At 41.0% G+C, this 27,193-nt stretch overlaps 2 protein-coding genes across 4 annotated transcripts in view; one reads left to right on the top strand and one right to left on the bottom strand.

Moving 5' to 3' along the window:
• Positions 1-58: 58 nt before the first annotated feature.
• On the top strand, positions 59-3,867 carry LOC6574426 (ubiquitin-conjugating enzyme E2-17 kDa). Its single transcript, XM_002000437.4, has 3 exons — positions 59-270; positions 2,378-2,663; positions 2,732-3,867. The coding sequence occupies exons 1-3, from the start codon at positions 227-229 to the stop codon at positions 2,855-2,857; spliced, it is 456 nt and encodes a 151-aa protein (XP_002000473.1). The 5' UTR covers positions 59-226; the 3' UTR covers positions 2,858-3,867.
• A 968-nt stretch (positions 3,868-4,835) lies between these two features.
• LOC6574424 (FERM, ARHGEF and pleckstrin domain-containing protein 1) overlaps positions 4,836-27,193 on the bottom strand; it is a 37,455-nt gene continuing 15,097 nt past the window's right edge. For 2 of the 3 annotated variants that reach the window (XM_015167443.3, XM_002000435.4), the window contains exons 3-11: positions 25,018-25,250; positions 24,727-24,948; positions 24,419-24,662; positions 24,199-24,359; positions 24,066-24,140; positions 22,197-22,303; positions 21,853-21,968; positions 21,539-21,785; positions 9,131-21,149 (exon numbers count right to left, since the gene is read on the bottom strand). In XM_015167443.3, coding sequence (XP_015022929.1) covers positions 10,228-21,149; positions 21,539-21,785; positions 21,853-21,968; positions 22,197-22,303; positions 24,066-24,140; positions 24,199-24,359; positions 24,419-24,662; positions 24,727-24,948; positions 25,018-25,250 — 12,327 coding nt within the window. In that variant the 3' untranslated portion in view covers positions 9,131-10,227. Of the gene's footprint in view, positions 5,546-5,607; positions 6,080-6,663; positions 7,933-9,130; positions 21,150-21,538; positions 21,786-21,852; positions 21,969-22,196; positions 22,304-24,065; positions 24,141-24,198; positions 24,360-24,418; positions 24,663-24,726; positions 24,949-25,017; positions 25,251-27,193 lie in introns of those variants that run through there. The other variant, XM_032733711.2, reaches the window with a different exon arrangement.

Raw genomic sequence — 27,193 nt, 5'->3', positions numbered from 1 at the left:
TCGTATTATCGTATCGCGATAGAAACAAGCTGGCAGCTCTTTTAGATATCGAGTATCGAGCATTACATAGTTGGGTATGTGCGAAGTATCGATACATTTTCTTACGCTGCTCAGTGCCCTCAATTAAAAATAAAATTACAAAATTTCACTGTTTCTGTTTATAAAAATCGCATTGCTTAAACGTTCTAGTTAACATTTAACACAAGTGGTAGTAACGTTGTAGAACATGTCAACACCCGCACGCAGACGTCTTATGAGAGATTTTAAAAGGTAAGAAAAGTACACACACAACGACAGTTCTGGTATGAAATGGAGAAACGAGTCGACATATGTGTGTATGTATGCTCACACATACACACAAGCATTATTTATATATATATATATATATATATATATATATATATATATATATATGTGTATATATATATACATATATGCGTATGTACATATGCCCGTGGAAAAGTTTGCGCAGCCAAAATACAAATTGTGCATGTGTGTATGTGACCTGCGTACAAGTTTTGACTTTGTGTGTTTGTACGTTGTCTTTCTCGCTGCTTTTTATTTTGTGAGACTACTACAGCAGTATCTACAAAAACAACATGCTTATGTTGCTTGCGTCTTTGACACTTGACTTTGAAGCATAGCACAAAACGAAATCACATGTAAAGCAAATCTGCGCAAAGCAAAATAAAAAAACAAATGCAAAGCGTAATGTACAAAATTCTTTTTTCCGTTTGTGCAATTGCGTCGCAGCCAAAACATCAACAGCAGCAACAACAGCAACACTTGCTAATCAGAGCAGAAAGCACGAGAGCAACCATAATCAAATTATTGCTACCCTTTGCCCGCAAAAGAAAGTTATCTTCATCCTGATTTTCTCTACTGTATCAAAATATTTCGTCACTCGCAACTTTGTTGACTCATACTCTGCTGCTGAACTCAGCAAAGCAGAGCAGCGCAGCGTCTTATTGGAATTTCATTCACTGTTGTGGTTGTTGTAGTTTTGCCATTCAATTTCATTACTTGGTTCAATTCTTACCATTTCCCTTGGTTTACTTTTTATAAATTTCCCTGCCCAACTATGAAAGTACTTGATTGAATAAGGGACATTACGCTTGTGGGGGAGTAAAACTGGGTTGGGTTATTCCTCCTTGTGTAAAGTAAATGTCAAGGCTGCGCCAAGGCAGCAGAAATTACAAGACTCAATAGATTTGGGTGCGTGTCTGATTTTTATTTTATTAATTTATAATTTAAATAACAATATAAGAGAAACTTTGATCGGTACGTAGATAAAAGTTGTGAACGGTAGCTCAGTTGTTTTGAATAATTAGAAACTGTTCCATATCTGCCACCCAGTGCCACCCACCGCAATATCCGTTTGTTTATCAAATTCATCGTTGGTCGCTTTTGTTGGTTTCCTTGTTATTTTTACCATTTATATAATTTTAGATATCAAATGTGTATATGTAGTGGTTTGTTTTTGTTGTTAAATCGATGATTTCATTTTTTGGCTTTGTCATTTGTATTGATTTAGCCGATTGAAGGGCGCGGTTAGCTGACATCGGTGTCGCTGTTGCTGGTTCTTCTCTTTCAGCTCATAGCTGTTGCACATACAAGTGCTTGTCTACCTTTTCCTTGTGTGCATGCTTGACCTAAATAGTATCTGGTGTCTGCCACAGTGCGCCTGGGAATCAGTGTACATCGAATGGGACTCAGTGTGTTGCAGTTGGCTATTGATCTAGTTTAATAAATATCCGTTACCTGTTTAGAGATCGACACACAGAATCGAAAATATGATTTGCATCTATTTTTAAGCGCTGTGCGCAATGAACTCGACAGAATGAAAATTGCAACCCACACATTAAAGCAGCTTTTGATTGTAAACAATTGCCGGAACAACAGACCCCAAGGGGAAATATGTATATTAAAACCATGACAAGACACTTCTTGACTGAGTAGACACATTTATACTATATGTGTATATATGTATATACACAAATATGTGTAGGCACAGACCACACAAGATTAGTCACCCATGTGCAGCAATTATTTATTTGCATCTCGTTCAGCGTCTCACATCGATTTGATGCCTGTTTTGCTTGGATTCTCATTGTTCAAATTTTAGAGACGGTGCAGAATAAATATGCGTTCGCTATGCTGACCTAGACATATTCCCCAACTAATCTAAGCTTCTTTTACGTGACTTATGTATTAATATAATCAATATATCTGATAAGCTTGCTACACATAGATACAAATTCTACAGGAAAGTTTCTCAGCTATTAAGGTAGCTGCCCATTCATGATTTACACTAAACCATTGAATATATATATATATTTAATACATCTTTTACACTTCATTTTCTAATTACTTGCAGACTTCAGGAGGACCCACCAACGGGTGTTTCGGGTGCGCCAACAGATAATAATATTATGATATGGAATGCTGTGATTTTTGGTCCACACGATACACCGTTCGAAGACGGTACCTTTAAGTTAACCATAGAATTTACGGAAGAATATCCAAATAAACCGCCAACAGTTCGATTCGTATCGAAAGTATTTCATCCAAATGTTTATGCAGATGGTGGCATATGTTTGGATATATTGCAGAATCGCTGGAGTCCCACATATGATGTGTCAGCTATTTTAACATCCATACAGGTAAGACGACTAGATATTTTTAAATAACCAATATTAACTGTAATATTAATGGTATTCTGACATTTCAGTCACTGCTGAGCGATCCCAATCCCAATTCACCGGCCAACTCCACCGCCGCCCAGCTGTATAAAGAGAATCGTCGCGAGTATGAGAAGCGTGTGAAAGCCTGTGTGGAGCAAAGTTTTATCGATTAGCCATGCGCCCACTTTAAAGCCAACAGCAAAAGCAACAACATCATCAGCAGCAGAGCCAGGAGCAACAGCGACTTGCAGAAAGCAACTTCAACAAGAACATGCAATAATATAAACAAGTTTACAAGTTTAAATATCAGATATATTTATAATATTTATAATGCTATGAAATTGTAACAGCGCCTAAAGCAAACACACACTCTTCCATACACACAGGCTCACTATACAGACAGACACGCATACCCGCGCACACACACTCATACGTACACGCATACACAAACACAATATATATATATATATATATATATATATGTATTTATATTTATATATATATATTCATATATATATATATTTATACCCGAGGAACAGGGCAGTTTATATTTTCGGCAAATTGTTTTAATCGAAGACACACGACAAAAGCATCAACACAAACAACAACCCACTGAAGCAGCAACAAAAAATTAAGTAAGCCGCATCAACTTCAGGCGTCAACAATAGATATTTAAATATCTGCTCAGCCTCTCATAAGCTAACAATAATAATGATAACATCAACAATTTAATGTTATAATTGAAATAGCAGCAGAAAAGTTATTAATAATAATAATAATAATAAAAAACTGATTAAAAAAAGTCGAACAATTGCGTAAATTACTTAATTTTCCAGTTTAATCCAAACCAAAATCGAAGCATAAATTTAAAACAGAAATGTAACCTAATATATAATCTAATTGATGTGTCTACATGATAAGATACTGAAAAAAGCTAAAGAATGTGCATTTCAATTAAAACTTGCCTTGTTTTAAGGAAGAGATGATAAGCGTAATATATGACTATAATCCGCTACATAAATTCGCAAGCTGCCTAGTTGAACATCTAGTTGCATCAAAGAATTTTTCGCCAGCGAGCGTCATGCTAATCAAATATATAATATGATGATTATTCGCACAAGCTACCTACATTGGTTAATAAGTTAATTGGCAAAAATTAAAACAACAAAAAAGAAAAAAAAAACGTTGTGAAATTTACCGAGTACTAAACTATAATTACAATTAAATGTTAGTTGTTAGCATGCAAATTAAATAAAAAATATATGCAAAAATCTCTTTAAGAACAGATCTATGATATGATATGCTAAACTGTGTGTAAGCGCTGTCAAATTAATTTTTCAAACTGTATGTTCTTATGCATAAAAGCTGCGGCTTCTGTCCAGTGACCAACAGAAATAACACCAATCCTAACGAGCCTATTTGTAAATCCATGTGTTGTTGACCTAGTTTGTATACTTCGAATTGAGGCTCATTGCAATGGGTATTCATTTAAGTAACAACCTGTCCCCACACGCCCACATATGTCCCACTATATGCATAGTTATTAGATTCTAAAACACCTCATAACTGCCATTTGCAACTCGCTAAATCGTAACAATTTGATACACTCTTTAGTGTCTTGGCTGGCAAGAGGCATTATCCACTATTTAGTTTTAGTATTAAGCGTATATTTACAATCGATTGTTCTATAGAATATGTTTTTAACTTGCTGTTTCTTTTGCTATGACCCTCCACTTTTGCACTTTGTGTGTTAGACCATGATTATATCGTACAATGATAATGATGATGTTGATGATGCTCTGAGCATCATCTAAATCTTTATGGATAATCCACAATAGCAGCATGTTGTTTTTCTTTTTTGTATAATTAATTTAATACATATTAAAATTGTACTCAATAATATTGCAATCCTTTTAAAGCTCTATTATATAGAAACCACAAGAAAAATGAACAATTGCAAACAACAAAAAAATGAAGCAAATGATAACAATTTACCTTATAGATTTCAAATATCAATAAATGGAAAATATAACAAAACATGTATGGAATTTCTTTTTGGTTTGGGGGAGGGGAGGAACATATATGTACATATTTTTTATCAGTTGAGAATTCAATTATATCTGAAAATTTTATGTAAATTAAACACAAATATATTTTTATTGCTCAAATTTTTATTAATTTGTTAATATCTATTAAATTTAATGACTTAAGCTTAGTGATTAATTAAAGACTTTCAAAATTATTGCATCTTTTATAATCGTTTTAGATTTTTTGTAAAGCGACTCAAAGTGTCGTAAGGCATTTAATTACAAATCTTCGTTTATATATACTTTATTTATTGTAAGACTATAACCATTGCAATTTTAAATTGTTTTGTAATTTGCATAATTTGACACACAAGTTGTTTAAAAAAATACTTCTATAGAGAATAATAGTAATATTAAACCACACAAAAATACAAAGTGTCTATATAGAGTGTAAAATTAGAGACCAGCACATAGAACAAAATGCAGAAACAAGTAAAATACGAGGCGTTATTTACATGGAAATGTGAACTTAACTTAATTATTTTGCGTATGCGTAAGCCGTGTATATATGTAAAATATGTAAAAGGGAATTGTTTTGTGGTGTATACGTTATGTATATATAGATTTATGTTTTTTTGTATAGGGAATACTAGTGGGCATTTCTATGATGGCTTCAGCTTCATTGTGATGCAACGTGGCTGTTCCATGGAATTGCACAAGAATTGTATATATGATGATTGGACATTTCAGAGTTGGATTTAATTGCCGGACGTATGGCTGTGTACGTTCTTAAAATCTTGCGTTTGAGTAGTGCTGCGCAACACTTCCAACCACCTGCAACAAAATCGAAATCATTAATAGAGCTCTTTGTCGATGACATCTTCAAGTCAACTCACCTGTTGTAGGTGTGAGCACTTTCTGCTCTGAAGAAGTACACGTGATTCTTGAAGGACAGCTTGAAGACAAACTCCTTTTGAACAGCATCCTGATGGCCAGGCGGACCCACCGTATAGCCCAGCAGCGGTAGGCTAGCCAGCGCAAACTCATCCTGATAGCTTTTATAGAAATACAAACAGAACGAAGTGAAGACCACCCAGAGCTTCTGCCAGCCGGAGCTATTCTTAAATTTACGCAGCAGATAGCCGGACAGCTGATTCTCTGCCGCAATGAGATGATCGCCCAGACCAACGGTGGCGCCACGATGCCAGCAGACGTGTAGTGCGGTATTGCTTCGTGACGGCTGTGTCTTGTTTTGCTGCTGCATCTGAAGCTGTTGCGGAGTCAAGGGGCCTGCGCCACCTACACTGCTGTTCAGGCTGTTTGTGCCGTTGGTTAGTCCCACCATGTCCAGACCCTCCTCCGACGAGCCTATAAAAATTACAGAGGGAGGTCAGATCAGTTTAAATCAGTCTATGCATACACAGGAAGGGAGTTACGGGGTTCTTAATGCCTTACGATGCTTTGCAGCGTGCTTTTCTTGCCAGCCATAATGAGAGTAGAGAAAGATAAAAGATAGAGATGTTGAATGGTGAAGTAAAGAGAATGATAAACAGTAATATGAGATTACGCAACACAGAATAATCTTAATTAAAATGCTTTCTTAATAGAGCGGAAGACGGAAATAGAAAATATATCTAAAATAATAAACACATCCATAAGAAATAATTAAAGAGAACCTGTGAGTATTTTCTCAGTCGTCATAAAGGAAGAAAAATCACAGCATATTGAATCAAAGAGTATGATATTCCTATTAACTGGTCTGTAAACTAATGTGATATAAAATCAGACTGACAATCTGAACACCTGTATATAGACGTGACTCTGTATTTAATTCAACAGAAATATATATCGATCCGCTGTAGTTAAAGCTGGTTATGAAATCAGAGCTAATATATAGTATATATTAGCTCATAGTATATGTCCACGCCCTGTAAACCATTTGTGATACTCACTGCAATTCTTGAGTGTGGTCAGCTGCAACTGCATGTTTGGTGGTCTGTTCTTGATGTCGGCCGCCGCCTTGGACAGCTCCGCCAGCCAAAGGGTCTTCTCGGCGGTGGTGCCAGCACTCACCGTGATGGCGCACTGTCCGCCAAATATGGAGAACGTGTTGTGTTCGGCGTTCTCGGTGAGCAGCGAACGGACGGGCACATGGCCGAGTATGCGGAAACTTTGATCGATCGGCGATTTACTGCCGTAGAGCAATATGTCTGAGAAGAGGAAGAACATGCGCTGCTGCAGGCCGCGCTTCGAGTGCTTCAGTAGGCAGCCCTGACGAATGAGTCGACGATGCGGCTGTACTAGTTGCTCAAAGCTAATGTCGCGCTGCAGCTCGCACAGCTCCACAAAATTGGCCGAGTCTGGCAGCTGGGCGCGTATCTGCTTGGTGCTGCGGATGAGCAGATGATAGACTGCTTGGCAGTCGGCATAGTCGATATGCTCTTCGGCATAATAGTCACAGAGGCGTTCCAGTATCAGCTGATAGTGCAGCAGGCGATTCAGTGGCTTCAATAGCAGCTCGCCAATTGGTAGATAGCAGATCTTCTGCTGTTCGAACTCCTTGTAGATTTGCTGGAATCGCTGGTCCGACTCATACATGTCGTTCAGACAGTGAAGGATATCCATATGCGTTTGCACATACTCATCGTATATGGGCAGCGAGCCCATGTGCTTCATCATAACGTCGCCAATGCGATGGGTATCGTGATTGCCACGCCCCTCCCACGTGACCATGCGGTGCTCGATGTCGCGCAGGAAAAGATTATGGTGCTGTGCCAGCGAATCGAGAAGCTCGAACAGCGGCTGTAGCTGCTCCACATCCTCTACGCTAAGCACCTGCCGAAACGAGTTGTTCAGCACATCCAGATCCTTTTTGTAGGTGCGCTCCGTCATAAGCAGCTCTTTGGCTAGGAAGTAGCTTGGCTCGGTTGGCCATTTGCGCTTCTTGACCTCTGCCTCGACATCATGGCCGTTGCTTGACATGGATATTTGTTGGCCTCCGTTGCCATTATGCCCGTTGTGGGCGCTGGCCACGCCTGTGGCCAGTTCCTGGCGCTTGGCGTGCTGTATCTCAGCCTGAATGACATCATAAGTGCCCGCCTCAGACCGTGAGAGCGATGAAGATTTGTCGGAGCCCAGCGTGAGATCGTAACGACTCGGGGGCGTGGCGATTTCACCCCGCCTATCCAACGACATATTGCCATTGATGCCGTGGTAAACATCTGAAAAGCGCAAAAAATTAATAAAAATAAAAAAATGAATAAATAAATACAACTAATATCAAAAAATAATACTACAAATTTAATTAAAATTAAAAACTATTTGTAACTTACAAAATTTATAAATCGGTTGATTAACTAATACAATAATAATAAATAACTTAATACATTAAGTGAGAAATTTAACATAAATAACATCCCATTAAAATTAATAGAATTAATTTTTGAAAACACTTTTTTATTTGATTAATGAATTTTTTATTTACTTTGGTTTTTCGGTCTATATAATAAATTTATATTGTTTTAATCGCTTGCATTGTGTATGACTTTTTGTTTTCGTTCATTAAATTGTTTTAAAAGATTTCAAAATTAGGTGTGTGCATTTGTGTGTGTGTATATGCGTGTGTATGTGTGTGTTTATATTATCAACGCGTTTTGAAAGCGTGAGTGTTGTTGGAAAGTGTGGAACGAGTTTTCTTTTATAATTCTTACTGACTAAAATTCAGCTAAGATTGTTTTTCTTTTTCTTTAAAACTTTATTGTTTTATCTATATTTATGTAATTTAACTGTAAAAATAAACACTCATTTGCACTTGAAGGAATTGATTTTAGTCGGATAAATTATTAACAAGTCTTTTCTGAATTTGGAAGTTTGACACAAGTCTTCTTTGGCTAACAAAAACTGGATGTAAAAACATTTTACAAAAAACTATATGATCCAATAAAAAATCATTTACCTAAACTAACTAAAAACAGGTACAAACTAGATTCAATATGTATTCTTAACATCTGATTAGCACATAGATACAACAAACAATTTGATTCATATAGATTTCAAAAGATTCATGACTAAGCCTAAACACAATTGAATGCCAATAGAAATGGTTAACCTTTTGATTTAAATACTTTTGATCCGATAAATATGTGAAATTATTGTACCTTGGGAATACCCATAACATATCCTAATAATATTTCTTAATTTTTCTAAAAATTTAATACCGTTTCTTTGCTACACCTTTTGGCTCAGTTGTATGTCTGATTTTTTAAACTTAACTGGGTTTCGCTTAGTTCCTTTGTCTTTTGATTTTATATATAATACGCTCCATTTTAGCATCTAATATTAGGGTTTGTAGTATTTGTATAGGGTTCTTTTTTGGCACATTTATTTACTATAACTAAAGCTAATACAACTTGTTCTTTGTGAAGAATATTGAATCATAGTAATTGATTTATTGATTTGAACGATTGCTTATTAAAACTCTCATCAAATTAAAAACATTTATATTCCACAAAATATATGTATATTAAACATTTATACACATATATAATATGTTTACATATATCTATAGATTTATATAAGCTGAATAAAAAAGAATTCTTCATTTATCGAATGAAATAAATGCTTTTGCATTACGTAAATACCAAAGAGATCGGATGCTGGCTGAGGTATAATAACTTACTATATCATAATTTTTGTTTTCACATTAAGATTAAACATATAAACCTATTTTTTGCTGAAAACTCAGTTAAATGTACTTATAATTAGAGATATAGTATGTAAATTGAAGCTTTGACACATTAACTGGAACTTATAGCATAGGTAAATACAATAATACTGATTAAGTACTGATCGTAATTCAAATACTTTTTTTTCAATAAATATTTAATAATCTTTCTGTTCAACTTTAATAATAAAACACGTTGATCGTATTCCTCCTTAATTTCATTGTTTTAGCTAAATAACAATTAAATACTTGATGTAGGTATCTTATTTTTCGTTATTCGATGATTAAACAGTGCATTAAAATTTACTCAACTCTGACTAGCTTCTTGGAACTGCTGTTCTATAACATTCGATATATATATTTCTCTATATACGTTATGTATTCCAGCTACGTTAACCTTATGTTTCACTGACCATTGACCAACTTTGATAGATTTTGTATTTTCTCTATATATTTTTGTTAAGGTAATATATGGTTGTATAATTTGATTAAAATTTTTTAATTAGTTTGATTTTTTTCGAACGTTTCTAGATTATGATCATGAATAGAATGTCTTATTTTGCTTTGTTGGATTTTCTTTAGCAGCATTAAACTTTTTTCTTGGATTGTACGATGTTGTTTTGGTATTCTTGTAGTACTCTTAGTTCTTTTTTTTGTCGTAAATCAGTCTCAATTATAAATAAGTTGGTTATACTTGGATCATGTGTAAAAATTGTTATAGATTTGTTCTAAAAATTTCCAAGGCAACTGAAGAAATGGAAAATGCTGCTGCTTCATCTTCTCCTACATCCTCTTAATGATCACTCAGGTCATCCGAGTCGTGAAACTTGGGCGGCGGATCAACCCGTATATCCAGGCCACACGCATATCGCTCGTATTCTATAGGCTCTGTTTCATAGTCCGAGAGAAAGTCTGGATAGGGCAACTGTTGTCGTTGTAGCTCGACCTGGGGCGGAACGCGGCCACGCCTTATAGTGCCCATGGCACTAGGTCCGGCGCCGCTATCTTCACTGGAGTTCGCCATATCCTCACGAGATTCATACTCGCTCTCTTCGGGATTACAGTAGTTGCGTCCATGATACGGCTGCTGTTGGCTAGCATTCGAGCAACTAGGGGCTTGGGAATCTTCGCGTTTGAGCTGTCGCTTCTTGGTGCGTGCCGGCTTGACGGGCTGTCCACTGGCCGGTGGCATTGGATGATTGGCAGGCGCCGGTCTCTCGACCATCGGCTGATACATAGGCTTGGTTATGTGACCCAAGCGATCATAGCGTGGAAATCCCATCTCATCCACATTATCGCTCATGTCCAAGCTCTCAAATTTGCCAGCGGTGCCACTATATTGCGGATAGTCCTCATAATCATCTGTTTGCTCGTGCTCCTGTTCCTCATCGAATTCCATGTACTGGTCGTCACGCTGATACGAATATTCTGAGCTGCCCGAGTCCATTTCGGGCAAATAGCCCTCAGAGCATTCGCTGCTCTCCGCCTGCTCCAGCAGCGCGGCTGCGTTCAAGTTGGCTCGCATGCGTTTCACGGGCAGCTGGCGTTTCTTGCGATAGCCACGACTTCGCAGCTGCTGTTTGGCATCCTGTCCACGCACATCCAGAGAGCTGTCTGTGTCGTTGCCGCTGGGCGGACTTTTCATCACATTCGCAGCTGTGGCGGCAGCAACTGCTGCTAGCTGACCGGCCGAGCTCTTACGAGGCGGCTTCTGGATCAACTGGTTTGGTGGCGACTCAGAGCTCAGGCTGCTGGAATAGTAGGGCGAGCAACGGACTAATTTATCGGCACGTTGCGGCATCTGTGGAGAGTTTGGCGCCGTGCTTTCGCTGTTCAATGTGTTCGTTGTGGTTGTCGTATTGGTTGCCGAGGAGGTGGAGTGCGCATCGCGCTCTTCGTCAATACGCATAGGCAAATCTTGTGAGGATTGCTGTGATTTGCTCAGCATGTGCTCGTGGAAAGAGCTCGATTGCCGCAATTGCTTCGACGTGGTTTTAAACTCTCGTATCTGCGTCTTGGAGAGCGTCTTGTCATCGTAGCTATGATGCTTGGCCAGTGGCTTGGGCGGAGGAGCCCCCACATGACCAGGCAAGTCGTTAGGCGTTACTATGGGCGGCACAGTAGGTACCGGCGGCGGTGCCGGTTTGGGGGCGGGCGTTGGCTTAGTTTTAGCAGTCACCACCGCTGCCGCTGTTGCTGCCTCCTCTGCTTCAGCAGCAGCCGCTGCCTGCTCCGCCAGGCCTGGTTGTTTCATCTTGTTGAGCAGTGCCTGCATTATGGGTCGAGTTACTGCTGGCTTGGGCTTTGTGGGCGGCTGTGGTGCGCGTGGCTTTTGGCGAGTCTGCTGTGCTTGTGATTGTTGGGTTTGAATTTGCGTAGTATTTGTAGGAGCCGATGTGTGTAGCGGCACAAACTCCTGGCTCTGATAGCGCTCCGTCAATTTCTCGCTGTGCGCATACAAACGCTCCACAAATGGTGACTCCGACTCGGAGCATATCTCCTGACTCTGATACAGCTTGGACATCATTTCCAGCGAGCGTCGCTTTCGTGCTGCGGCACTTGTTTCAGGGCCCGCTGAACCCATGGGCTGCTGTTCGGCTTGATCTTGAGAGCTACGCGCCTGATTGCCATTGCTGCCGCTGCGTCTGTGTATCTGCGGCAGCGAGCTACGCTTCTCCTCACTGGGTGAACTTAAACTGGGCTTACTGCCCATTCTTGGCTGCTTTAAGGGCATATACTCCCCGGGTACCACGCCCACTAGTGTGCGACTGCTCGACGTGGACCACTCGCTGATGGTTTGTGCCATTTCAGTTAGCGTTAGAGTCGTATCGTCGCTGCGCGTGGCCGAGGTGGGCTCGCTAAGCTTATCAGTTTCCGAGTTCGACAACATGTCATAGCGCAATCCATCCGAGGACCCGTTATCTCCACTAAACTTATGTGAATAGCTTCCGCTTTGCTCATTTAGGCTCTCGGCAGATTTGTTGATGGAGCTCATGCTAGACTTGGTCTGATTCGATTTTTCACTCTTGGCACACGAATGTGTCGAGACGGCTGAGAGACTGTCAGATCCGGAGAGGTTTGCGTACTGTCGCACTGTATTGGTGCCTGTAGACCACTCGGAAATACTAAGACCAATTGAAGTGTCCTCGGAATGGGAGCTATGTGTGCATTTCTTCTGCTGCAAGCCCATGCGCACAGTGCCATCAAGATCGGTGCCAATGGAGCTAGTCTCCTCCTCGGAGTGACTGGAATGGCTGCACTTCTTGCAGCTGCCACCGCCGCTGCTCAAACGTGCCTCATAGTTGCGACGTACCGTTGTCTGATCATCCAGATAGGTGCTTCCCGATAAAATATCATCTATAGATGTGTCCGAATTGTTGGAGCCACGTGAGAGCTTGCGCAGCTGAGCATCTGGCGATATCTGCACCTTAATGGTGCCAGGCATAAATACGTCATCATTGGAAAACAGCTCATCCTCGGAAAGTGGGCTACGCGGTGCTGGCGATCGTGTTGGTTGCGCTACAATTACTTCCGGACTGGATCCTTTTCTTAGTCCAGCAGTTGCTCTTGCCGTGGGCTGCGTGGAGGATGTGCTGCAGCTGACATTAAACGATGAGGACAGGCAGGAAGCAGCACTTAGCGTAGTGCTCAAGCAGCTAACTGTATCCAATTGTAGATCCTCGCTGCCGAAATCTTTGTCTTCGAAAGCAGCGGACATAAGATAAGCTGTGTCTTCGTAAGGCAACACTTTGGCCACATCGGGAGGACCAGCAGCGTTCGCTTCCTCGTCTAAGACAACTTTGTCGGCATTCTGCACCTCGCTGGCATAGTACGTTTCGATGCTCTCTACCACAATAGGCGCATCGATGGTACTGGAGGGCGGCGATGGCCAGTCCACCGAATCTTGTGATTGTTGGAATGCCATGCTGGCCTTCCAGCAGAAAGACTTGGGCACCGGCTTGTCCAAATCTGGCATTGCATACATACTCTCGGCCGGCTTGACCGGCACATGATCAAAGGGTATTTCCGGCAGAGGCCAATCCTCCGAATCTTGACTGCCTGCATTCGAGAGGCACATAAGAGTGTGCCGCTCCAGATCGTCCGGTTGCTGTTCATCTACGTGTGTTACCGAAAAGCGACCTGTCACTAATGTTGGTGACTTTGGTTCATTGAAGCTTCCAATACTGCTAAGCCGATCCGCTGTGGCCGAATCGCAAGGAATTTCCGGCATTTCAGCTGAGGTGCGACGATCTGCATCCGATATGTAGGCTAAATTAGTATTGCTACGCGAATCAGAGCTCAGACTAGGCTGATGATCTGTGGATCCAACTGATTCATCGCGAATACTGACCGAATGCGTGGAAGCCTTGCTGACATCATCTTCTATGCTAGACTTTTCAGAGGCTGTGCTGCGCTCTGAAATACGTGAGAGCGTGCGGCCTAGCGTAAACCCTGTACTATAACCTATAATATCTGTGGGATTGACACCGATGCCACCCAAAGTACTAGTCATTGCAGGATAGCCAAAGGTTGTGGGAAAATCATTAAGATCATCTTGATAGCTGGTGTCACTTTCTTTTTGCTCATCCGGTGACACTTCCTTGACATCGCTATCTGAGGAGTCGCGCAATGGATTCTGTGCATCGTAACGCTCATAGCCACCGTCGGTTTCTACGTGATGCCAGGGATCATCAGTGCTGGAGCTGTTGGAACTTTCGATGGGAAATGCTTTCCAAGTGCTTTGCTGCTCTTTCTGTGCCAGCTCTCCACGGCGCTGTGCTGCACCTAGCGATCCAGAGCTGCTCTCTGTTTCGAAGGAGCCACGGGATTCGACGCTCAATGAACCTTTTGAATCAAAGCTGGACTTCGATTCTTGTGAGCTACGATCGCTGCCAGATTTTGCAAGTTCAGCTTTGGTTACCGACAGTTTTTTGCCCGCATTAGCACGCGCTGGCTTTTCTATTCGGGGCGGTTTGCGGGAACCACCAGAGCTGGATTCACTGTCCTCAGTTCTTTGAAGTATTTTGGCAATTCGTTCCTCTATGGGATCAAGGTAAGATTCGGTGCTGTTGCCCAAATCAATGGGACTTTGTTTTTCAAGTGTGGGCGTTGTGGGCTTTTTTATGATTATCTTTGGCTCATTCGTTGGTGTCTGCTCGTTCGACTCGGTGGGCGTGATTTCAGTTTCATTGGCCGCCACATCTAGTTTGAGCATGCGCTGTTTCAGTTCCAGACATTTCTTAGCTTCTTCATTGCCAAAATCTTGTGATATTCCCAGAGGACGTGCTATGGAGCAACTAACACTGGACTCCTCCTCGACGGAACTCTTCTCCTTCACGGATAAGCTCCAGTCCTGCTGACGCTGTGGGCTGCTGTCCTTTTCACCACTTGTCCAAGAATCTGAGCTTTTCGATTTATCGCTTTGTTTCTCCAGGCTGTATTTTTTCTTACCTTCGGACGTATACTTCTCAAAAGTTTCTAGTACTGACTTTTCAATCATTGGACTTGCATTGGGTGGAGTAACTAGTATATTTAAATCAGATGTTGGAGTTGCACAATTGGAGTACTCTAACGGTATGGCATCCTCCAATGTAGCTTGAGTCTCTAAGGCGTTCCGATCTGCTTCTAAGGTACGCTGCTCATTGTCAGAGGTATCTGAACCAATAAACTCATCGCACTCTACGGTTATCCATGAACCTGTCTCATCGCTGCGACTGCGATCTAAGCTCAAACGGTTCACATCTTGGCGATCCACTTTTAGATGGCGACGCTCTGATGAGTTTTCATCCTCTTCAATGGAGGGCTCCTCGCATTCAATGGTGGGTACTCGATGTGGGTAGACCTCTGGCGGTGGTACTGGCGAGTGGCTTTCATCCACCGAAATAAATGAATCCAAACTATCAGCTGTGGAAGCCTTGCGACTGTGTGTATAATCACTATCACGTGTGTCTTCTGAGGGCAGCGAACGCTTGAGAATCTCTAGTGAACGACGTTCAGAAATAACAGCCTGCATATCGATATCTTCATGAACATTATACTGATGTGCGAACATACGGCGATCACCTATGGCACTTCGTATAGAGGCCGTAGGTTTATCCTCAACTTTTTTTGGCTCTGACGCTGCCTGTTTCTTGTCATCTAAGCTGCGAGCTTTTACATCAGTGGCTAGGTAGTGATGCTCTGCTGGTTTCTCTAAGCTACTCGATTTGCCGTCAAACTTTTTATGTACAACACTGCCTTCGATTTTCTGTTTAATTTCTTGTGCTTTTGCTATTTTCTTCGGTGATTTAATCAGCATGTCTTCGGGCACGTCTGATTTCTCTGAATCCTCAAAAGATTTATTACGATCCTCAAAACTGCGATTGGCTTTATCCAGTTTGTCCGGACTGCGCCCCTCATCAAAGCTGCGGCTGAACTTGACTAGTGATGTGTCCAACTTGCGTGGTGCTTTGGCAATTAGGACATGATCCTCCGCTTTAGACTTGAATTCCGTTTCAATGATTATCTTGTCGCCATCAGTTTTCACCAGTATCTTATCCTCTGGAGCTGGAAAAGCGGGCAGAGCATCTTTTACAGGACTTAGCATGGTTATAGTCTGCTTCATTGCAGATTCGTACAGTTTTTGTTGTCTCTCCTTGCGTTTGGCTATGTCTGCCTCTGTTTCTTCTTGTGACTTGCTCTTGTCCTTGCTTAAACGACGCATTTCAATGGAGCGTGGACGCTCTTTGGGACTGGACTTTTTGCTACCTCGACCATCTTTTCCGGCTTTTATATCATCCGCACTAGTGCGCCGCGACTCTGGCCGACTGCGTGACATGGGTTTGCCCTTGTACGGTTCTGAAGTTTTTAGCTTGCCTTTGCCAGTGCTCTCGATGCTGCTGGCCCTAGATACACCCGGCGAGGTCTTTCGCGAGCTGTTGGCTGAGCTATACGGTGACCAATCGGTAAATCTATACTTGGGTATATTTAGTATCAAATGATCGCCACTTTTTAGCTTCATTTTGGACTTGCGTTTATCTTTGATCTTGACGCCTTGCAAGGCAATCTTTTCTATGTATTTCAGCTGATTCAGAAGCTGCGCCTCTTCACTATCAATCGTCACAGCACTGAGTACTGAATCCTTTCTATTGGCCTTATAGCTGCTTTGAGTAGGTATAGAACCTGCGCAGGAATGAATGCTATCCGCTGTATCATCATCCTGTTGTGCTGTTTGATTGACACGCTCCAACGATTTTTCCTCTAAAATCTCACCTTCCTCTTCGAAACCCACGGTATCGTCTTTGGATGAAAACGCGTTCATGGGTGGAAGTCGATGCAATGAAATGACTGGAGTGTCCAGACTTTTGGTACGACGCTCAGTGGTCGGAGACTGCTGTGTGGCATGCTGACGTTGTAACGAAACCGAGCCCTCGGATAAATTAAGTCGAGCATGAGCGAACAGTATAGGCGCATGTCCCTTGGACCGCATGACTATGGATGAATCAATTATTTCTTCAATTAATTTGACCTTTGATTTTGCAGTTTGTTTTTTCAAAGTATAGTCAATATCTGAACCACTTATCTTCTCCTCATGGCACGTTTCATAGATGTCATCATTGCTGCGAAAGAATTCCGCATGCTCAAAGATTGGTGACGGTATATTCTCATTACGCTGATAATCGTTGGTGCACTCATCCATACGTCGCATTGGTAAATGTGGCTCATCCTCCGATGATGGTATCGATATGGAGCGTTCCGATATACGACGAAGCTCCGAAGCATTGGCATACTGTGGATCAAGCTTTTGTGTATGATACCGACTTTCCAGATCGGCCAGACGACGACACTGTGGTGGAGAGCCCTCAATTTCGGTAGAGCTCATGGTCTGACCTCTACCCCAGGCGGCAGAGATAAGTCGGCTTTGCTCTATTCGCAAAATAGGTTCAATTTCTTTACGTGACTGCGGTGGCGAGAACTCCAGGCGATCCGGTATGGCTTCAGCCGAACCAAAGACATCGTCCGAGTCCAAACTTTCATCATCCGATGAGAAGGATGTAATTCTTGTTTTGCCTTTCTTGGACTTGCCCGATGGCTTTGTTTTGGGTATTACCCTCGGCTTGTTGGCCTTGCGCGCATTCGCCTGTAGTTCTTTGCGCAGACTTTGAATAAGTTCCATTTGTTTCTGTTCAAGCTTTTGTTGTTGCATGCTTTCCGTTCTAGAACTGGTCGCCGAATCGCTTTCGATTTGACTCAGTTTCTTATTTAGCTTTTCCAATGTCGAGGCATCCATTTGCTTGGTTATGTCCCGCTTGGGTGAAGACAGCTGTATGATTGGTATGGTCTTGTCAATTTCCAGTGTTATAGGGTCCACTTTCGATAAATCTATATTTTGCGTAAATAGAAATTCTTTTGTCTCAGCAGGCAATAGACTATCCAGAATATCTGGAAGAAAGTCAGCAGGACCGGATGTCGGAATAGCACTCGCTTTGGGTGACTTCGGCGACTTTGGAGACTTGGGTGACTTTGGAGATTTTGGTGACTTTGGCGATTTGGGCTTGTTATGTTTTTTATCATTTGGCGAAGGTGCAGTGCCGTTCATAATATGCCGCTTATGCAGAACATAGGGTATATCTTCTTTAAGAACCTTAGTAAATCGTCGCTCGTATTCGCGGAAGAAGCTCTTGGGCAGCTCAAAGCCTGCCTTGGGTATATCTACTTGCGGAACTGATGGACCATCATAACATTTGGGTATCTCAAAGTTTCCATGCGCTTTACACAAAGGTGGAGCGCTGGGTATTTGCTTATAGATATAATCCTCATCACTAGAATCAGCTGGTGTTAAGTCAATCGATTTTTGGTGCATAAGTACATGACGACGTGAATTACTACCCAAACGAGCTCGATTAGCCAAGGAGTTGGGATCACTTTTGGTGCGCTCCACTGTAGCATGGGCATAGTTTAGTGGGACCATTATCGGATTATATTCCTCAAAGTGAGTCTTGGCCATGAGTTCCTCCTTACGTGTGATTTTTTGATGTGCAACTCGTGCCTGTTGTTTCTCGAACTCCGAGATGAGCTCGGGCGTCAATGGATATTCCGGACTCTGCTTGGACTTTTCATCCTTAGGCTGCCCTTCCCAGTGCTTACTGTATTTTTGGATGCATTCTATACGATCCTGATCAAAACTAAAGATGTTCTCGCTATCAGATCGTCGACGGAATGCAGAAATTTTGCACGACTGGGAGTTGCTTTTTTTCATGGGTGCCGTTTGATCAATCGAATCGGTAGTTTGTATATCCTTCTCCTGGCAGCGCATACCAGAGGCAGGAGTGGACACAGACTCTGGAGATTTGTTTCCAAAAGATTTGGCATTGCGTTCAATTTCAACATTTTGCAAACTAATCGAGTGAACCTTCGATGTCTTATGATTCTTATTGCTTGGGAATGTGGAATATGTATCACGGCTGTCGTAGAATGAGCTATTGGCCGTGGAGCTATGCGTGTCGGAGAGCAAACAGTCGTGGCTCTTAACCTTTGGCCGGATATACAAGCTTTCTATCTCTGCAGCAGGCTCAACAGCATCGTAATAATCACTCTTCGACTCCTGACTTGACTGTGCAAACTTTTCGTAGAGCTCCTTTTTATTAAACTGTTTGACTTTCTTGCAAGTGGTTGTGGGCATTTCGTAATTACGTCCAAAGCAATCACCCACCAGAGACTCCTTAGAATCTTGACTAGAAGCCACCGATGTCTTGCTTTTAGTGGTCTCTCGTGACTTTTTGCTATCTGTATGATAGAGACTGTCACGTGATTTTTTGCTCGAGTCAGAGCTGCGAGAGATTTTGGTTTCAAACATCTCGCTTTGACTCTCCTGACTAGAAGTGCGCGTAAGGGCCTCCTGAATTTTCTTATAGAAATTCCCGTCTGACTTAACCGAGAGCTTTTCGCGCGGTAAATAACGTGGATCTTCAGCATCCCAAATTTCATTCATTATATCAGCAGCCGACTTGGACTTAACATCAATAGCCGAACGATATTTGGGCTGTTCGGAAACAGATTCGTCATCACTAGGTATGTAGTTACCGGAGTCCAGTGAACAGGAGCGCATGTGATCCTCGGATCGACGACGGCCACTAAAGAAATCAATGTCATATTTCTCTAAAAGTTCATAGCTATCCTGTGATATATCATCCTGTGAACCTGTATAGTCCAAATGATGTCCATAGTTGCGTTTGTGTTCTTGAGTGTTGTAAGTGCTGCCTGGATAACTGGAGGAATACACCTTGCTCTGAGGCAGAGGTGAAAAGTCCTGATGCGCATCTATGGAGTGGTTCTTAGTGATGTACAACGAGTGCCTAGAGTCATCATAACGAGTCACGGGCGAATCAATGCGATTCGAGGAGAGAAATTCTTTATCGAAAGCAGTCATGGGTTTTGGTTGCTCGCGTGAATAGTAAGTGTTGCTATAGCGCTCAAAGAGATCTTTGCAGGAGCTACTCTTCAGCCAGGATTCACGCTCCACTTGATCATAAATGTTCTCCCCTTCCGGGTCATCATCCTGATCTTCCTCATCATCCATATAATGAACAGCTGCCTGTTCGGGCTTAACGAATTGTGCAGTGGAGTAAAGATTACTACCCGTAGCCATTTGATACTCTGGTTTTTGCTCTGAACTTCGTTGTGGATGATGTGTTATATAATGGCTATCGTATGAATCCACAGAGTCTACCCCAGATAGCTCGGAGTTTCGCGGCAAAGAATGAGTGTGCCTGGAGTTTTGAGAATCTATAGAGGGTGTCAGATAATTCTCGGATTGTGCTAACTTTGCTCGTTCGTTTTGACCATTTCGCTTTGTACCAAAGCCTGTGCCAAAGTAGGATGACGAAGACGATTCTGAGGGATGGTTAAGATCGTTGTGATATTGATAGTTCAAGCTGTTATAATTTCGTTCTTGGGCAGCAGCATAAGCTGATGTGCTTGGTTGCTGTAGCATAGGCATGGCCACAGGCTGTATGCCCAGCTGCTTAGCCCGCGTGTACTGTAATATGGACTGATCGATAAACTCATCGCTGAAATGCTTCTCACGTGTCTTGGACTTCGCTTTGCGATTGACGGTGGCATAAATATCATTGCGATCATTCAAATTGAGATGCTCGCTGTTGGATATTTTGTGTTCCATTTGTGCGCTATGAAAGTCTGGGTATTTATAATGGCCCATATCGTTAATATCAGTGTAGATGATGTTATCGGTTTCCGTTTCAGTAGAGTTGGCATTGGCATTGTTAAGCATGCACTGTTTAGACATCGAATAACTGGTACTGCTATAATGGACTGGGGTGACAGTTTGAGATTGGGACTCCTGTGAGTGAAGCGGCTGACGACGGGCATTGGCCATGGCCATGGCTGAGGCCGGTGAGACTGCCGCCATAGTCTCCCGATTGATGGTAGATGCTGTCAAGTCCGAATCCGCTTCCTCCTCGACTAATTCCTCCTCCTCCCCCATAGGCCCCTCCTCCTCCGTATCCGCAGGCTCCAGCAGCTCCTCCTGCTCCTCCAATTCCATGGAGCTGCTGAGATCCACCGAATGACCCGCCGTGTTGCTGCTGTTGATAGTGTTGTTGTGGGTGTTGGTGTTGATGCTGATGAGCTGCGGCGAGGCAGGGGCAAACACTTGGGATCCCAGTGAGACTCGACGAGGCGTGCTGCTGCTGTACAAGTGGGACAAGTGGCTCAGACCTGAACACGCGCAGGGATTAAAAGAATTTGCGTATATTAGGACTGCTTGGATACAAGGGAGCAACCGAAACAAACCGAAAACGAATCGAACTCAAGGGATGATCACAACAAAAAGGCTGAAAACACTGAAAATAATATGCACTATTCGGATTGTATTTGTAGTGGGGTCACAATTCGACCATTGTCATTAAATTTATACAATAGTTAATAGCCACCACTGTAAATAGAAATGAATTTAAATAATAGATCTAAAACTAAATTAGGCTTAAGTCATGAATAAATATAGAGCTTAATCTAAATCATAGATTAGCTAAAAAGTTGCAATAACGATAACTAAAAACTATACAAAGTTATATTATAAATAATCTCAATTGATTTGGCGCGCTTACCTAAATTGTGATCGCCTTGATGCGCACGACCCAGATCGGGAGCGCGCTGTGCCTGGCTGCTGCTGTGGCTGGGTGAAGTCCACGATTGCGGACCCTGTGGCGAAAGCGAGCGGTTCGAATTCATTTGGTCCATACCCGCTGCCGAGTGGTGTTGACGTTCCGCCGAGCATGCCGCTTCCTCCGTTGAGGTTGGCGATTCCGCTGCATAATTCTTCGTCTGATAGATCTCCACCTGGGCTGCTGTGACCTTTATAAGGATAAGTGCACACTGAGGATTACAATATCTTACGCTTTAAAGATAAATTTACACTCACTTGAGAACGCATGTGGTCTGTAGGATTGTCGCGTCGGCGATCCAAGGTATCCGCTGCCTTCTTCGTCAGAGAAGGGGTCATCGAGTCGCTGCATTGATTGCGATAATCCCATGCCGCTGCAGCGTGAAATTAAATTACAAAATATAATAATATAAATATAAAAAGGAATATGTTTAATAGAAATCTATCGCCTTCGTCTACGCATTCAGCTAACAAAACGAGAGACAGATATATAGAGTGTCCGACACTCATTGAACTACACATGTACGAAAATGAAACGATAAGCGGTAAATGATAAATCATGAAATATAATAATCGAACAATTAAACAAAACAAATACAAACCAGTGTCAATTGGGAGTAGGGGATTGGCTGAAATGCTGGAATTCACATACGTATGCGACTGACTTCGGCTACTAGCATTCAGTGGCCCTTGCCGGAACGACTGAGACCTGCAGCAAAAGAAAAGACAAGAGGATACCACGATTTTATTTTCACATGCTCAGTTGTTTTTTAGAAAGCAACTTTTATTTTGTGTTTAGCTTTTTTTTTTAATATTTGATTTATTTTTTTTTTTTAATTTTAGATTAAGTTTTAGTTTGGATTAAGCACAGTTGGTTTTTGTTTGAGCAAAAAGGCTCAGAAAATTTTAGTTCTTTAGCAAAATGCATCAGTTTTAGGTATTTACAACAGTACAGAAGAAATTTAAATAATAATTGCAATTAAATAATTATATCGTAAAATACAACTTAAAATACACACACAACATTTAAGGTATCAATTAGCTATGAGTTACTCCTAGCATATCATCTTAATGTGTGGAGAGTAATATGAAGCACTATAAACTAGTTATATAGCCTTATACGGCATTTATATTGCAATAGTTTTTTTCATCTTAACACATTGTCTTGTATAGAATAGCATATATTTAGTAGTGTTTGTAGTTGGGTGGTTTATTATAGTTAGAGTATAATACAGACTAAACTACTTATGTAAGTAGATAAATGTAAGTTCGTAAGTTAGAACACACACAACTAGTTACTACACATTGAGGGGGCATAATGGGTGGCAAAAAAACGTGATTTGCTGTGAATTGTGTACAGTCTAAACAAAACACAGTCTTTACAAAGTGGAGGTGGAAAAAGAAAAGCAGCAATTCAAAGACACAACTCCCAGATCTATGGGGACAATCGTCTAGGCTAGTTGGTATATTATAAATGCAATATACGATATGAAACAGAATTGTGATAATGCGAATGTAGTTTAGTATAGTCTATGATTGGGGTATTGGGTTTAACGCTAGGGTTTTGAGAATGATTTTTTGTTGGATTCAAACACATAAGTATGGCATGTAAAATTAGTACTCATAAAAAAGTTTCCAATTGCCAAATTTAGTATACAAATAAAAAATGTACTTTATAACTTTGGTATACACATGAAAATAACGGTATAAACTAAACCAAACAAATCAAAATTTTCGAGTTTTAAATTCTTTTGTCGTTTACTTCTGTACAATTTGCTACAAGCTTTATTTTTACATTTTTCTTTGTTTTTGTTATATTTTTATTTTTGTGCTTTACTTTGTTCTTAAGACCAATTGGGTTTTTAATCCTCTTCTCTTTTCTCTTCAACTTGAGGTCATATTTTGACCAAGTTTTTGGGAACTGTTTGTGTGATATTTCTGAAGTAGGACTTGTGGGATATTTTAAATTAATTTTGAAAAATAAAGTTGTGTAGAAAATTCATATTCAGTTAACAATAAATAACCAAGTGTTAGTTAATATGAGCACGCTGATGATTTATAATGTGTACGCATGAGTTTAAAAAAAAGTGGTTAAAGGTCTGGTAACTGTATTCATAATTAGTTGGCTTAGTTTTGAAGTTGGGGTATTGGTTCATATGGGGGAGGTATAAGCTTAAAAATTGTAATTTTCAAAAAGATAAAAGTAAGCAAAGCTTTAAAAACGAGTTTACTTATTTGATAAGTGAAATATGATTAGATATTAATTTGTTGGCAGTCCATATTGTTAAAATGCTGAAATGCTGTTTATATCATATTAGTATAAAGTTTAAAATAAAAAGTTATTTGTATGGTATAAACAGCCTTTACAGAAAATAAATAAAAGTATTTATGAAACTAAAAAATATCTTTAAAAGTCTTAGTTTGATATCAGTTATTAAATTGCCTTGCCTTATCCATGTTCTTTAACCTACCTTTGGAAGTTCTGGCGCTTTACGTAATTCTCCCGCACAAATTCAATAATTTGTTTTTGCGTTTTGCCGCTGTAGCTGTAAATTTAAGATGAGTTGAGAAAAGTACTTCTGTAATTGAACATTTAGCCCATACCGAAAAGAGCTGCCGCGTGAGAGCACACGAGTTTTGCGCCTGGGCGTGCTCTGCACAGTCGTACACCGAAAGAAACCATGATTCTCGACGCACTTCTTCCAGAAGTTTTTGCACTCATTGCGACCTTCGAAGAAGAACTCGACGGTGTCCTTATAGTAGCCCTGCAAGAGTGTAAAATATAATTAATAAGGCAGCCTAATTATATAACTTTTAGACTTACGTAGCCCTCGGGATGAAGCTTGACCAGAAAACGTTTGCGTTTGAAGGATATCTTGCGTATCTTGGCCCACGAGAAGGTATTAATACGCGTTATATTCTGAAACACGGTAATACCCATGTGCGCTACGGCTAGGTTTAGCGGCACGCCCTCCACATCCTTGGCCGGGTGCATTTTCATGCCATAAAGTTCACAGCGACGCGCTGTCTCCAGCAAATTTAGGTCAGCCTCAGCAGGCGATTGGCCGCTGCACAAAGCAAATGTGAAATGTGTTAACACAATCTTTATATAATATGGATTATACAGCTTACAAGTGCTTCTTGTGATTCTCCATAATCTTCCGTTGCATGGTCGCATCCTGGTGCGGCACAAAACGATAGGATGACAAATACGTGTGATCTGGATAATCCTCGGGCACATAGTCGCCACACGATGCCTGCACTATGTAGCTGGCCATGAGGGCCGCGGTATTGTCATTGCACTGCAGGCTGCCCGTGGCCAAATCGCGTTTGATTTGCAAACAGAACAGGTATCTATGAGAAGTAAAAAAAAAATTTATTTTGTAAACAACTTTTCGTGGAATATACACTTTTAGCAGTTACCTGGTATATTCCTCCTCCAGCTGTGCCGGATCTGGCGTATAGAATTTGATACAGAATCGTAGCACAGGATCGATGAGAGATAGGCCCACTTGACGGTTCATCGGCTTCTCTAGATCCAGCCAATATTTGGTATGTGTGGATATTTCCTGATACTCCAGACCAAAATAGTCCGCCTCCAGCAGGTTAAGCTGTCTACAGACTTGCTCAAAGAGTACGCGGCCCAAGGCCTTGGCCTGTCAAAAGAAGAAGAATCAAATTAAGTAGCCATAAAATTAAGTGAGATTCAACTGAATTGGAAAATCTTTTTGGTAAATTATAGCCCTTGAAATTTTAGAGACCTTTAGCATACGTTCGCATTTCCTTACTTTGCAATTCTAAGTTGCTCTGCAAAGTTATGTGAAATGTTATAAGAATGCTCGCTTAACTCTGGAGAACATATTTAAAAACTTGGCAACGGTGCCACAAATCTGAGCGCCACATAAATCAACAGCCACGACGCGTCGTTGGCCTAGCTCTTTGTCTTGCTGTTGTCTGCCACACGCCATTAGGGTTGATTAAAAATGCCATTAGATAGCGTTAAATAATAAATATGTATTTGCTGCTGCTGCTGCTGCTGCTTTTTTTTTTAGGAATTTGCACTGCACTCGAATTGCAGTGACCCCCAGTTCGTTTGCTTTTCGCTCAATTTGGCAGCGGACAAAGATCTGAACGACCTACATTTTATCTTAACTTAATTGCAGCCAGAGACGAGATGCCTAGGCAGCCAAGTGGCCCAGTTATCAGGCGGGCAGCAGTAGCTGGGGCGAGGCGACAACTCAATTGAAATTTATTTAAATGCAATCAAACGGCCAGCGCCCACAAGCCAATTGACGGCGTGTGCTAACGCTCGAATGTACGCGGATTTAATGTTTAACAAACTTAACGAGCTTAGTCTGCGCAATTGCATTCGTCACGCCCTTAAGCCCACAACCAGAATAAGCTGAGTAAATTGTGCATAAAATTGATGGAAAAACATTTGTTTTCTAAAATATTCAACACTCTGGCAACGCCAGCATCAAATATTCAACTGACAGTCAAAAGAGTAAATAGATTATACCACAATTTAACAAGCTGCGTTTGCATAAATTATATTCTTAAGCCTTTTGATTTATTCAGAATATATAAGTCTATAGTCTAGCCAGAATTTCAATCTAAATCAATGGTTCGATTCACTTGGCTTGATAATAAAATATAATATAGGCCTAAATACAAATAATACGCCACAATCAAAAGCAAATAACTCATGTCTTTTATATTTAACAAAAATTTTATTTGTATAAATTCCAAGCAGTTCTTGCTTACATAGTTAAAACACGCGCTTGACTTTTAATCACCTAGCAAAATATATAAATTTCTTAAGTTTTCATCTATTTACACACCCACCACAAATCGGTTGAAATGAAGATTTCATCAACAAGGGCTTATTAATGATCCATTCACTGGCAACACCTATTGTCCTTGGGATGTCCTTCAGTTCGCAAATACGTTAAGTGGCAAACACATGTCTAGATTAAAGCCATCTGGCTTACACACAAACACACTTATGCTAATTTTGGGCTATGGCAACCACAGCAAGGACACGAGTGCCACTCCATGTCCTGAGCAGCTGCTACACCTTTGCACCATTAGGCAAATGGAAATGTTATTGACATTCCTGCAGAGTATATACATATGCCGGGGAACCGTTGAGAATAAATGAAGAAAACAACTGCAAAGTCTGTTTCCAACAGGCAATCAGGCAAAGTGCCCTGGCGAACAGTTCTTCGATATTTACAGTTGACTTTGGTCAGTTCAGAGGACGTGACAAAACGTAATTAAAATTTTAGCTAGCCTACAGTTTTCTATTTTTATTTTGATATTTAAATATTTATGGTTGATTTTGGTAATTTAGTAAAATGGCTTTTGGGTGCGGTCAGGATATAGGTCTAAATATTTGTTTGTGAAAAATATGAGCAATTTAATTAAAATGTATCTGTCAAATCCGCATGCTCCAAAAACACAACGTCATAAGCCATAGCCAAATGCTATTCGTCCCCTTTCTTTTTTAATTGAAATGAGAGCTGAAAGCAAACAACGAGTTCAACTAAAACAATGAAATAACAAACAATGTGCCGACACAAAGGAATAGCTGATGCAT

The sequence above is a fragment of the Drosophila mojavensis genome, unplaced genomic scaffold (genome assembly GCF_018153725.1).
Source record: "Drosophila mojavensis isolate 15081-1352.22 unplaced genomic scaffold, ASM1815372v1 contig_277, whole genome shotgun sequence".
NCBI lineage: Eukaryota > Metazoa > Arthropoda > Insecta > Diptera > Drosophilidae > Drosophila > Drosophila mojavensis.
Note: the sequence above shows the minus strand (reverse complement) of the source record. Positions and strands in the feature narration are given on the sequence as shown.